The following is a 13,290-nucleotide window of genomic DNA, read 5'->3' as shown; positions in this document are numbered from 1 at the left end:
GAGGTTTTGTAGAGACAACAGCGACATACAGGTAGACTCTCAGAAAAAAAGGTACGAAACTGACACCGGGGCCGCTCCCCTCTTACCTCTGTGGTGGGACCCTCAGCACCTTTAGTCAGGGAACATAACTGAACCATAATCCACTGAAATGATCTGTTCTAAGCTGGACTGACTCCACACACCCCGCCTCGCCTCGCCTCCAGGCTTTTACTCTACTGCTCTGTTTTAAAACATTCGGTTATGAAAAGGAACAAATACCAACTTTTCACCTGGAAGAACTGATTTAAGCTCCACAATCAGACCTTAGAACCACTGCTGGAGCTCTGAGGGAACATTTACACTGTTTGTACCTTGAGGAATGAGAAATGTACCTGAACAGAACCTTCATGTCTAACAAGGTATGTGCCTTCTGCTCATTTAAAAAGTGGACAGTGCTACATTAAAGGCTGAGGTGTTTGGCTGTTGCCACTCTACCACTGTAAGGTTTTTGACATAGTGAATTGACACAAAGGCAATCCTGAGCCACGGAAGTAAAACTCACTCTCTCGCTCCTCGTCAAACAGGCTAACAAATTGGAAACAACTGTAGATGGGCTGGTTGCTTGGGGCAGAGAAAGGTCAAGGCCCCTTTAGTTTAGACTTGTGAGAAAAACATTGACTGGTCCTGCCGAGTTAACGTTAATGTTATCCACCAATGAATATTTAACTTGGCTGTTACAGTTAAACATGGGGGCAGTCGTGGGCTGGAGGTTAGGGAACCAGCCCTGTGACCGGAAGGTTGCTGGTTCGATCCCATTGGCTGACAGTCCATGACTGAAGTGCCCTTGAGCAAGACACCTAACCCCCCAATTGCTCCCTGGGTGCTGTGGATAGGGCTGCCCACTGCTCTGGGCAAGTGTGCTCACTGCCCCCTAGTGTGTGTGTTCACTAGTGTGTATGTATGTGGGGTCTAATTTCACAGTGTGCAAACACAGAGACAAATGGTTCTCAAAATGGTTCTAATTCTTATAAAACTTGATAGAAATAGTGGTAAAAATAGTTTTATTCTACACTGTTAGTAATGAAGGTTCTGTGCAGGTACATTTCTCATTCCTCAAGTTACAGACAGTGTAGATGTTCCCTCAGAGCTCCAGCAGTGGTTTTAAGGTCTGACTGTGAACCTTAAATCAGGTTCTCCAGGTGAAAAGTTCATATTTGTACCTTTTCATAACCGAATGTTTTAAAACAGAGCAGTAGAGTAAAAGCCTGGAGGCGAGGCGGGGTGTGTGGAGTCAGTCCAGCTTAGAACAGATCATTTCAGTGGGTTATGGCTCAGTTATGTTCCCTGACTAAAGGCACTGAGATGGAGCCTTGAGGGTGTAAATAAAAGCAAGTTACATTCGAAGTGACATTAAACCGTTAATATAAAGTTAACAGATTATACTTATTGATGTAGATAATGAATAATGTATTTGTAGTCAGGAACACCCGCAGTGGCTGCCGGACTCTCCTCTGGCCACTCTCTCAGTCTCCCCATCACCGGTCCTTTTGTGTTGTTTAGTCTGCGTTTTATCTGTGTGAATAAATCTCTGGTGGGGATTCACACACTGGAGCGTGTTCCCCCTGTGGTCCTGTCGTGCGGTACAAGACACCCACTTTGGTGGGGAGTGAAAGCAAGTGGGATCCACGGGCCACGCTGACAAAGCCTGGGACCCCGGGAATGACATCAGTGTTAGAAAGGCTCTTTATTGGTTTTCATATGGAAATTTTGCGGCGTTGAGGAACGCGGGGCTTTCTCTCTTCTCGGGCCTTTCTCAGGGCCAGCTAATTCAGCCCCAACACGGGGGGAAAGTGCTGGCTGGATAAGCCCTTAGCAACTAATCAGATGGGCAGAGAGAGAGAGAGAGAGAGAGAGAGGATGCAGTAGGACATCTGTCAGTGGGGTGACAGGTTTCTCACATGTGTGACTCACACGCGTAACCTACATGCACAAACATGCATAAGACCTACATATGAGTCTCTGTGGCAACGACCCTCGCCTGCCTCATTAACACTGACATAGTAAAGCATAAAGAGCCGCTGTGTGGATGCAGATGCGTGTACACAGGCTTACAAACATGCACACACGGGGGGAATATAATAGGGCCTCTTGGTGTTGTGGAATGTGGGTAGATGAGCTGAGTGGCCCACATCGCTATTCAGCTGGCTGTATGTGTGTGTGTGTGTGTGTGTGTGTGAGTGTTGGACTGTGTCCAATCAGGCTGTCAGAAATAAGATCAACATTCAAATTGGTCAAAGTCAATTCAAATCTGATTTAAATGTAGAAAACTTCGGAGCCCTGCTGGTGACATCCTATGTCAATGAAAACAATGTTAATGCCATATTAGTGCATGGGACTGAGATTCTAACACATGGCCAAGACTTAGTAAGGCATGGGAATGGGATCATGCCTTACTTAGTGATGGACACGCATTAAGATCTCGTTCCCACTCCTCATCAAGCAGTGGCCACGCATTAGGATCTCATTCCCACTCCTTACTATGCCATGGACATGCATTAGGATCTCATTCCCACTCCTTACTAAGCCGTGGACCTGAATTAGGATCTCAATCCTGCTCCTTACCAAGTCATGTCCACGCATTGGGATCTCGTTCCCACTCCTTACTAAGCTTTAGATAGGTATTAGGATGTCAATCCTGCTCCTTACTAAGTCATGTCCGTGCATTGAGATGTCGTTCCCACTCCTTACTAAGCCATGGACATGCATTAGGATCTCAATTCTGCTCCTTACCAAGTCGTGTCCACGCATTGGGATGTCGTTCCCACTCCTTACTAAGCCATGGACATGCATTAGGATCTCAATTCTGCTCCTTACCAAGTCGTGTCCATGCATTGGGATCTCATTCCAACTCCTTACTAAGCTGTGGATATGCATTAGGATCTCAATCCTGCTACTTACCAAGTCGTGTCCATGCATTGGGATCTCGTTCCCACTCCTTACTAAGCCGTGGACATGCATTAGGATCTCAATCCTGCTCCTTACCAAGTCGTGTCCATGCATTGGGATCTCATTCCTACTCCTTACTAAGCTGTGGATATGCATTAGGATCTCAATCCTGCTACTTACTAAGTCATGTCTGTGCATTGGGATCTTGTTCCCATGTCTTACTAAGTCATGGTTATGCATTAGTTTTATTTATACAGGATGTCACTGGTGGGGCTCTGTAGAAAATCTCAAATTTGGACGTGTAAACTTCTAGGACATTCCAGGCCAAATGGTTACTAACATGGCTGCAAACAGAGGGAAGAGTAAGCCCTTGCCGACAATACACTCTCAAAATAGATGGTTCTTCAAAGGTTCTATTTAGAACCTACATACAGTCTATAAAACAGAAGGTTCTTCAAGGGTTCTTCAGTTAAGGGAATGGTTATATTAAGAACCATGAGTTCTACATACAGTTATAACATTAGGGAGCGTTGAAGAGGAGGCGGACGCATACGCTGAGGTAAGCGAGATTTATTCGGGGCAAATCCAGGGTCATGGTCATAAGAGTCCAGGGTTGTATAGCCAAGACGGATCGATTGGGAATTAGTCATGGAAAACAGAAACAGACACTACACGAGAATCTCGTACATCAAACATACAACCTAAATAAAACATTGCATCAACACATCATAGAAACAGAGACCAGCGAACACAAGGGGCAAACACAGGGCTTAAGTACAAACAGGGATAATGACAGAAAACGACACAGGTGGAAAACAGGTGTAACCAATCAGGGGCGGAGTCAAGAAAACAAGGGGGCATGACAAAGAACTCAAAACAAGGAAGCATGTAGACGACTGGGAAGTAAACACAAGCACATGGATGTCTGGGAGGGGCCATTCGTGACAACAGTCTATAAATATAATGGTTCTTCAAGGGTTCTTCAGTTAAGGGAATGGTTATATTTAGAACCATGAGTTCTACATACAGTCTAGAAAAATAATGGTTCTTCAAGGGTTCAGAACAGCATTATAGAGTGAACGCTGCCGATGATGGTGGGTACAGTTCTGAGGAAAGCTAAGCCAGACTGTTGTTGGGCGAAAACCTCGTATCTCCATTTTTCGTTTTTAAGTTTTTCACATAATTTGAAAATGCCTGTTTTATATTTCCTTTATATTGTGCGTAATTTTCACGATGAATGGGCCAAAAAAAACCCAAAATGACTTGAATAAATATCTGGTTCCATTGACTTACATTAAAAGTAAAGTATGTTTTTTTCCGTTTTGCGGAATTCTCTTTTTGGTGATAGAAGGTTTTGTTCTGACAACAGTGACATGTTCTCTGGGGCTACTTCGTCCTATATTTTAAGAAAATGGTCAGGATTAAATTCTTTTTGAATTTTTTCATGTATTATTGTACTTTTTCTTTCGCTATCTGCTCACAGATGCTATAAGTGAACTGCTGCCCTCCTCAGGCAGAGGTTGTTAACTCACTGCAGGCTGGATGTGTGTGTGTGTGTGTGTGTGTGTGTGTGTGTGTGTGTGTGTGTGTGTGTGTGTGTGTGTGTGTGTGCGTGTGCCAGATTTGTGGGGACAAAAACCTGTTTATACACTCATGTTGTGGGTACCTTTGTTCTTTGTTCATAAGGTAAATCATTACATTTCAAGGTGAAGACATGTTTTAAGGTTAGTAATAGGGTTAGAGTTAGGATAAGGGTCAGGGTTTGGCTAGTATTATTTATGGTTAAGCTTCGGATAAGTCTCCTGGAATTAATGAAAATCTACGTAACGTCCCCACAATTCACAGAAACAAATGTGAGTGCATGAGTTGTTGCTGCAAATGAAACATTTGAAGGCACTGGTCAGGTTCATGTAGAGTACAGTACATTTAGTACACTACATTAGTGGGTTATGATCTTAAGTTCATGGGGTAAAGTTGTGGGGATCAGTGGGGTCCCTTAGTTCATCTCAGTCTTAAAGCTTGTCTTTTGTGTGTCGTTATCTTGCATTGCGTACGTCCCCCTCTCTTTATCGTAGCCATATGAATACGATATTATTATCCCTCTCTGTGTTTGATCTCAATCTCTGTATTCTTCTCTTTTTTCAGTTTGCCTATGGTGTTCCTGACCTTAGGCTGAGGGATATCTCCTGCAGTCAGGCTCTTCTGGAGCGTTTCTTGATCTTCCCGAGCCGTCACGGCGTCTACACCGTCCTCAATGCCATGTGCCCCCTCAAACCACATCAGCTGGAGAGCATTGAAGAGAAGTTTTATACCAACGTGGACCTGTTTAAACTCTTGCGCCTGGTCAGTACAAAATCCCACCACAAAACTCTACATGAAAGGCAACATGAAATCAAGCTGACCTCATGTTCCTGGTCATATTATGCATATTATGTTTCATCTCGTCAATTAAAAAGTCACCTTTACCTATAATCTTCCCTCAAGGTGTGATGAGCCTTAAAAATTTCCTGTTGTTGAGAGAAAATGCTCAGATAGCTTCTCTAACACTATGATTCAGTCATAAATACCCCACCTTACAGAGGGAGCATGTGTTGTGATCTCTGATTCCCATTGACTTTACAGGAAAAGTTTGGCAAGAAAATCTCACTTAATCCTAAATATGCACTATTAAAAAAGAAGATTTTTCAAGGGTTCTTCAGTAAAGAAAATGGTTCTAAATGGAACATTGAACTCTCAAAGAACCTTTTTGCATGATTAAAGAGTTCTTTGCATCATAAGCGTTCTTCAGATTAATGGAGAATGTGCTAAGATGGCTTTATATAGAACCCTTTTTGGGTTCTTTCATTGATACAATGTCAATCACAATGCAAAGAACCCCTTTAATCATGCAGAATGTTCTTGGTTCCCTTTAGAACAACTCTCTTTACTAAAGAACCCTTGAAGAACCATCTTTTTGAAGTGTGTAGTGTAGTTGTCAAGATCTCAAATAGACTTGCTCATGCGGTTTCATTTTCTCAGCTTTTAAGTTCACCTTAAGCAGCGCTGTATTTTGGGCATTTTCACACTAGAGCTTATTTCTGGATCCAGGTCCACTTGCTTTGCGAGTTCGAAATATTTGGTCAAGTGTAAGAGCTTTTTTTGAGTCTGGGAGAGGTCCAAAGTACCAATCTCAAGTCCTCCTAAAATCGGTGGTCTTTGCTTCCATCGAGCTCTGGTACAGTCCATGGCCCACGGTCCAATCTATCCACTCCCGGTGCTGCGTGTGGGACAACCAAGTGGCCAACAACAGCACTAAACTGTTTAGTTTCTCAACAACGTCACCTTAGTATGAACAGCGAACATCAGCTGGCTCGGTAGGTCAGGGGTGGATCACACCGTCTTACTGCCATCACTCCTACCGCATCCATGCCAGAGCTTATCACAGTATTTAAACTCCAGCTAGCAGGCGACTGGGTTTCTCTGTCATAGTTTGTTAAGTTAAGTGATACTTTTTTGATCCCACAAACGGGGAAATTCCACCTCCGCATTTAACCCATCCATGAAGTGAAACACCACATACACACTAGTGAGCACACACACACTAGGGGGCAGTGAGCACACTTGCCCGGAGCGGTGGGCAGCCCTATCCATGGCGCCCGGGGAGCAGTTGGGGGTTAGGCGTCTTGCTCAAGGACACCTCAGTCATGTGCTGTCAGCTCTGGGGATCGAACCGGCGACCTTTCGGTCACAGGGCCAGATCCCTAACCTCCAGCCCACGACTGCCCCCAACTGCCCTTGTGGTGTGAACCGCAAAATATCAACACCAGACAAACAGAGTCCTCCTTTTAGGTACGTTTAAATTGAAAGTGGTGTTTTTGTGTCTTGTTTGATCTACAATATCATCAATTCACCGTGCTGTGGGAGTGACGGAGTGCTTCAAGTAAGCCAGCTGCTTTAAACAGCTAGCCTGAAAAGATTGCACTGTCCCGCTTTCCAGTGCCTCACAGCTTCCACGGTTTACTTTCGTTTAAATCAGGGCTGGAACTGCATGAACCCACACGTTCACTTTTGCACTATTACTAAAATTTGAGGATCAGACGTGATTTAATGCTGCTAAAGCTTGTTACGATGTACAGAAAGAGGTCAGTTCACTGTAGGACAGAACAGTTATGCCACTCCGTCACTCCCACTTGGTCACAGGAGAACAGATCGCCGGTCATTCCCATCAAATAGGGAATGTATAACTCCATGTTTCAGACATTATTAAAGTATATTTGGCAACCCCTTTTTACTCGTCACCCTCCTTCTCTAATCATGTCGAAAAACCCGGAAGTGCGCCCTCTCCTGGCGACAGCTGAGTACTGTCGCTTTCCTTGCAGTAGAAAATGCCACCAGGGCTTTCGCTAGAACGTGGAAGTGTGAGAATGGTGTATCGTATCGAAAACGTTTTATCGTCCAGCCCTATGTGTATTGTACTTGTCAAGTGATCTCAAATAGACTCGTTTATGTGCTTTTTAAGATTGTATGCTGGGTGTAGGTGCACCTTAAGCAGCCCTATGTTCATTTAACTTGCGTAGGCGAGGGTTTGACGGTGGAGTGGACGCAGCACTGATTGGGCTCTACGCTCTCACCATATCACTGCTGCTTTGGCTAGACAGTTGACCTTTACTCTCTTAAGACGCATCCATCAGCATGGGTGACAATAGTGGTGGATGCTGCCAGCAGCTCATTGAGCTCCTCTCTCCTTTAGAGCTTCGCGGGATCCATTTTGTCTGGCCATAGACTTGCGGGAGGGGATGAGTGCTGACCAGAACAGGGATAGCAGACTCGACCTATATCAGTAACGAGATTACAGTGGACGTGTCGCTGTGCAAAACAGCTTTGTGTAATGGTGCAAAGAGGATATACCTCACAGTAATCAGAGGATAAAACCCTGTGCTGCTTCCCTTCCTGTATTCTCAGCCCACTTTCTTCACTGTGCGTTAGAGGCTCCATAGACTCGCCAACTAACATGTCCACTAGGGATCTGCGCTGGTACTTGTGCTAACTTGGTTAAATGTTTAAGGTATTTCTAAAGTACCGTCATAATGAAAAGATGGAGAAAATGCACTCACCCATAATGCAGAATTTTATCTTAAGTATGTACATTATGTATTATTATTATTACCTTACATTTTGCTTCTGTGAAACTGGAGGGCCTGGACATGAGCATGTTGTTAAGGACGTGAGTGAAAAGAACCTTTTTCAAAAGGCACCTAAAAGGGTCCTTCCACTGTTATGAAGTCATGCCTGTAGCAATAGAAGAACGATTTTTCAAAAAAGGCTCTATTACAGGTTCTATAATAGGCAGCTATTTTGTCTCATCTTTACTTGTCAAGTTAATCATTAAATAAATAAATAAACGTGGGTTGGTTAGTGAAGTGGGTAACACCTCTGCCTTCTACGCTGTAGACTGGGGTTCAATCCCCACCTGGGCAAACACCCTACACTATACCAATAAGAGTCCTTGGGCAAGACTCCTAACACCACCTTCACCTCCCTGTGTGGGGGGAAAAAAAATTGTAAGTCGCTCTGGATAAGCGTAAATGTCGTCAGGGTGTAATGTATAGAGATTTTGTTGTCAGTATTTTTTTCATTAATGTTGTCGTTACTGTTTAGTCATGTTGTATAATGCTATAAAACAACTGTTGGTTGATTGTCAACAGGTCAGCAACTTGATTAGGTATAAGTAAAGATGGGGAGGGGCTTACCACTCCGCGAAAGACTGCAATAGATCAAATAGTGCGCCAATTCAAGAACAATGTTCCTCAACATAGAAAAGCAAGGAACTGTCGTGCACATCTGTGAAGGCGCCATTGGCAACGTACGCTGCCATCCAGACAACGTCTTTTTCAGGGAAGACCTTGATTATTTCAGCAAGACAGTGTAAAAGCACATTCTGCATGCATTATAACAGCATGGCTCTGTATTAAAAGAGTCTGGGTGCTAAGCTGACGTGCCTGAAGTCCAGATCTGTCACCCACTGAAAACATTTGGAGGGTTATGACATAAAATATACAACAAAGGAGACTCTGAACTGTTGAGTAGCTAAAATCCTGTATAAAAAGAGAACAAGAAAACATTTCTCTTTCAGAATTACAGCAGTGTCTCCACAGACTCCACGTCCCAACTTTTCATATGTGTTGTTGGCATCAAACTCAAAATGGGCAGATATTTAAAAAAAACATTGCATTTATCATTTGATATGTTGTCTTTGTCGTATTTTCCTTTAAAATATGGTTTACATGATTTACACATCATTGCATTATGTTTTTATTTACATTCTGCACACCGTCCCACCTTTTTTGGAAATGGGGTAGTACAAATATTCGTTGATGAGCTTTTATTTCATGATTGAAGCGCGGCGACAAGGTTAATAAAAAATGAACGCTGACTCTTCATCCAGTTCTCAAAACGTTTTGACGAAAGCAACGTAGAGGATTGTGCATATGCCAGTAAGGCAGCATCACGCTGAATATTTTGTATGTGCTCTCCAGTTCAACTTTACCCGTCCTTAACCCGTCCAGGACTGGTTCTCCTGTCAAAAGTGACCCGTGATGAGCAGAGCTTACCTGCTGACGTTGAAAGTTTTTCAGCGTGATCCGTGAGGATCCTTTGTGGCAGAGTGAGAGGAGCCCACAGAATGTGTGTCCTACTGTGGAATTGAATGGTGTTTTGAGTGGTGTACGCTCCAGCATCTGAGCGCAGTCCTATTGTTGGCTCATCTGAAGAGGCAGCTTCCTTTCCTCGTCCAACACGAAAACCTATTTTTGATTAATGGAACGTTCTCAGATTTTAGCCTCCAGTGCTGTCATATTGAAAATGAGCGTACAGCCCTACGCTACGCTAACTTAGGCTGCAGTCCAGTTTCTTCTCTTTTCATTGTTTTTTTTCTTCCGTTCATCAACTGTTATGGTTATTAGAATATGAAACATAGCCCGAGCGGTGGCTGAAGCAGTTCATTTCATAGGAGATGAATTCCAGTGTCAGTTGCATATCGCTGTTGTTGGAACAAAACCTCGTATCTCCATTTTTGTCATTTTTCAGTTTCTGACATAATTCGAAAAACGCCTGTTGCTCTTTACGCTCCTTATAAATTTCATGATGGTTGGACCAAAAGAAATGTCACAGAATGACTTGGAAATAATTCTGGTTCCATTGACTTACATTAAAAGTAGAGTATATTTTCCCTTCTCCTGTAAAGTTACCATTTTGGAGATACAAGGTTTTGTACCAACATCAAGTCCACTGATACAGCGTATATAATCAGTCAGTTTTGTAAGTATGGCGGACTGTATTGTCCCACAGTGTAAAGCAAAGCACAAAGACAGGACTTGAAATGTTGAAAACATGCTGTTAGTTAGTTAACAAGTTCTAAATAGAACTGGCAAGTGAGTTTAATAAATGATGCCATTTTTCAGTTTCTGACCTAATCTGAAAATACCTGTTGCTCTTTACATTGCGTAGAAATTCAATGATGATTGGATCAAAAGAAATGTCACAAAATGACTTGGAACAAAATTCTGGTTCCATTGACTTACATTAAAAGTAGAGTATATTTTCCCTTCTCCTGTAAAGTTACCGTTCTGGAGATGCAAGGTTTTGTTCCAACATCAGCGATATGATATAAGGACACTGAAAATGTAATAGAAATATTTCTGCCACATATAACCAGCACAAAAATGGTCCACTAGAAAAAAATCTACTAATAAAATACATTTATTGCTTTTTCTTTAACTGTGGTAAATCATGACTATCCACTACTCTGTCGACTAGTCATGGTTGTAATGCAAAGCGTATTTATATTGCTGTCTTTCATTATCTCCACTCTTCCAGCTCTAACACACACCATAAATTATAGTTCTTTCCTCTCCCTTATTGAAGTGTCTACCCGAGACGAGTCAGGCACGTCCGAGAGGAAGGATATCTTATTTTGGAAGTTTGCTTCCTAAACTCTCTATTGTATTTTGAGTCAGCTGAACGGCTTCCAGGCACTGAGAGGGCAAGAGAGGATAGACCAGTTCTGGAAGTGGAGTCGTTCAGCATACAGGATGTGAGACAGTTTTCCTAATGTGTGCTCAGCAAATTCACCAGCGTCTCAGTTGAATACTAAGCTCTAATTTTAATGAAACTAGCTCTGCTTCTTTATATGTGTTGTGTGCAAAAAAATGCTCTAAAATGCTCTAAAATCTAGTTAATGTATCTAATATTCCTCATGCTGATATTATTGTCAGCTTATGACAAGAATGTTTAACTTAGTAATTTTATAAAGTAAAACTATCACACTATATTGGCAGATCATCTTATTTTAAGAAATCTGCTTAAAACAAGCAAAATTGGGCCAATATAGTGAATTTAAATGACTTTAAACAAATAAAAAACATCTAGAAATGTTATATAATCTCATAGTATTCGTATAGCCATCTCAAAATGAGCAATATTAGATCATTTGACTAGATTTAGGATGATTTCTCTTATTAAGGTGTAATTTTAATGCTGTATATTATAACACACTGATGTTAAGTATTCTCCAAACATCAGTGCTTTATAGACTATGTAGAGCAGTGGTCTCCAACCGCTACATTCCTGCAGAGTTTAGTTCCAACATGTATCCAATACCCTGTCCTGCCCCTTACTGAACTTTAATACAGCTGATGGAGTCAATCAGGGACTTGGGAAGAGGTTGATTAGCTGCAGCAGGGGAGGAAGACTGTGGTTGGAACCAGGCTCTGCAGGATGGTAGCCCTCCAGGATGGTTGGAGACCGCTGATATAGCCTATGTAATCGGTTTTGCAGGTATGGTGGACCGTATTGTCCCACAGTGTAAAGCAAAGCTAAAAGGGAGGACTTACTCAAGGCTGGAAGATGTTGAAAACATGGTGTTAGTTAGCTGACGAGTTCCGAATAGAACTGGCACGTAAGTTTAATAAATGATGTCACGCTACCATGTAGGAGAACTGTAAGCCCTTAAAATCCCAGACTTATTCCATACTAAGGCTTATTATTCAGTACCTACAGGGATTTCAGTGCAAACTGGTTGAGTAAGTCTTAATTCAATTCAATTCAAATGTATTGTCATTATACAGTACAGGGTAGTACAGTGTAACGAAACACTATGGGGCTACTTTTCCAGTGCAGTAATAAAAGATGCATAGTAAACAGTGCAAAGACAAAAGACAGTAAAAGACAAGTGTTATAGGTGTACTGGACATATAGGCAGTTAGTGCACAGTCAGATATTCAAGTGTATCAGGTATATAGACAGAATGTGCTGGTGAACCGCAGTACAGTAAATGCAGAAGTACTAGTGGTGTAAACATCCATCCATCCATCCATCCATCCATCCATCCATTTTATAAGCCGCTTCTCCATCAGGGTCACTGGGGGGGGTGCTGGAGCCTATCCCAGCAGTTACACTCACACCCAGGGGCAGTTTAGCATGTCCAATTGGCCTGACTGCATGTCTTTGGACATGGGGGGGGGAACCGGAGAACCCAGAGGAAACCCACGCAGACACGGGGAGAACATGCAAACTCCACATAGAGAGGACCGGGGAATCGAACCCAGGCCCTCCTCGCTGTGAGGCGACAGCGCTACCCACCGCGCCACCGTTTGGGTGTGTTGGTGGGCCCTGATCATTTAAGGGGTTAATAAAAGACAAAAAATAAACCAAAATATCTGCAAAAGTTGGTGCTTCAGTCTTAAAAAAAGATGGCGCTTCATGTATTCCTTAGTAAAGAAAACGGTTCTGTATAGAACCATGGACACTCAAAGAACCCTTTGTGGGTCATGGATGTTATGGAAGGCTAGTTTGCTAATTGGTAAGCATGTTAACTGCTAACATTAGCATGATAGCATGCAATCAATTTCTGTAATAAAAGTCCACTCTTAAAAAAGATGGTCGTTCAAGGGTTCTTTATTAAAGAAAAGGGTTCTATATACAACCATGGAGCCTCAAAGACCTTTGCATGATTAAAGAGTTTCTGCGTCGTGAAATGGTTCTTCAGATTGATGGAAGGTGGTTCTATATAGCACCCAAAAGGGTTCTTCTGTTGTTACGGTGTCAAGCTTGTTACAATAGAAGAACCCTTTTCAAAAAGAACTCTTTTTCAAAAAAAGGTTCCATGTAGAACCATCTGCAGCACATGCATGCACATTTTCTATCATTCCAAAGAACCCTTTCATGATGCAAAGAGCCCTTTAATTATGCAAAGTGTACTTTGTATTCTAACTAACATTCCTAATAATAATAATAATAATAATAATAATAATAATAATCTTTATTTGTATAGCACCTTTCATACATACATGCAACTCAAAGTGCTTTACAGAATAAATAAAAAGAAAA

At 42.3% G+C, this 13,290-nt stretch overlaps 1 protein-coding gene across 5 annotated transcripts in view; it reads left to right on the top strand.

The window, feature by feature from the left end:
• Window positions 1–13,290, top strand: part of abca4a (ATP-binding cassette, sub-family A (ABC1), member 4a) — a 131,644-nt gene that overhangs the window by 16,806 nt on the left and 101,548 nt on the right. For all 5 annotated transcript variants that reach the window (XM_037536760.1, XM_037536759.1, XM_037536758.1 and 2 more), the window contains one exon: window positions 5,071–5,268. In XM_037536760.1, the coding sequence (XP_037392657.1) occupies window positions 5,071–5,268 (198 nt within the window). The remainder of the gene's footprint in view (window positions 1–5,070; window positions 5,269–13,290) is intronic.

Source organism: Pygocentrus nattereri, chromosome 3 (genome assembly GCF_015220715.1).
Source record: "Pygocentrus nattereri isolate fPygNat1 chromosome 3, fPygNat1.pri, whole genome shotgun sequence".
In the NCBI taxonomy this organism is placed as follows: Eukaryota; Metazoa; Chordata; class Actinopteri; order Characiformes; family Serrasalmidae; genus Pygocentrus; species Pygocentrus nattereri.
Note: the sequence above shows the minus strand (reverse complement) of the source record. Positions and strands in the feature narration are given on the sequence as shown.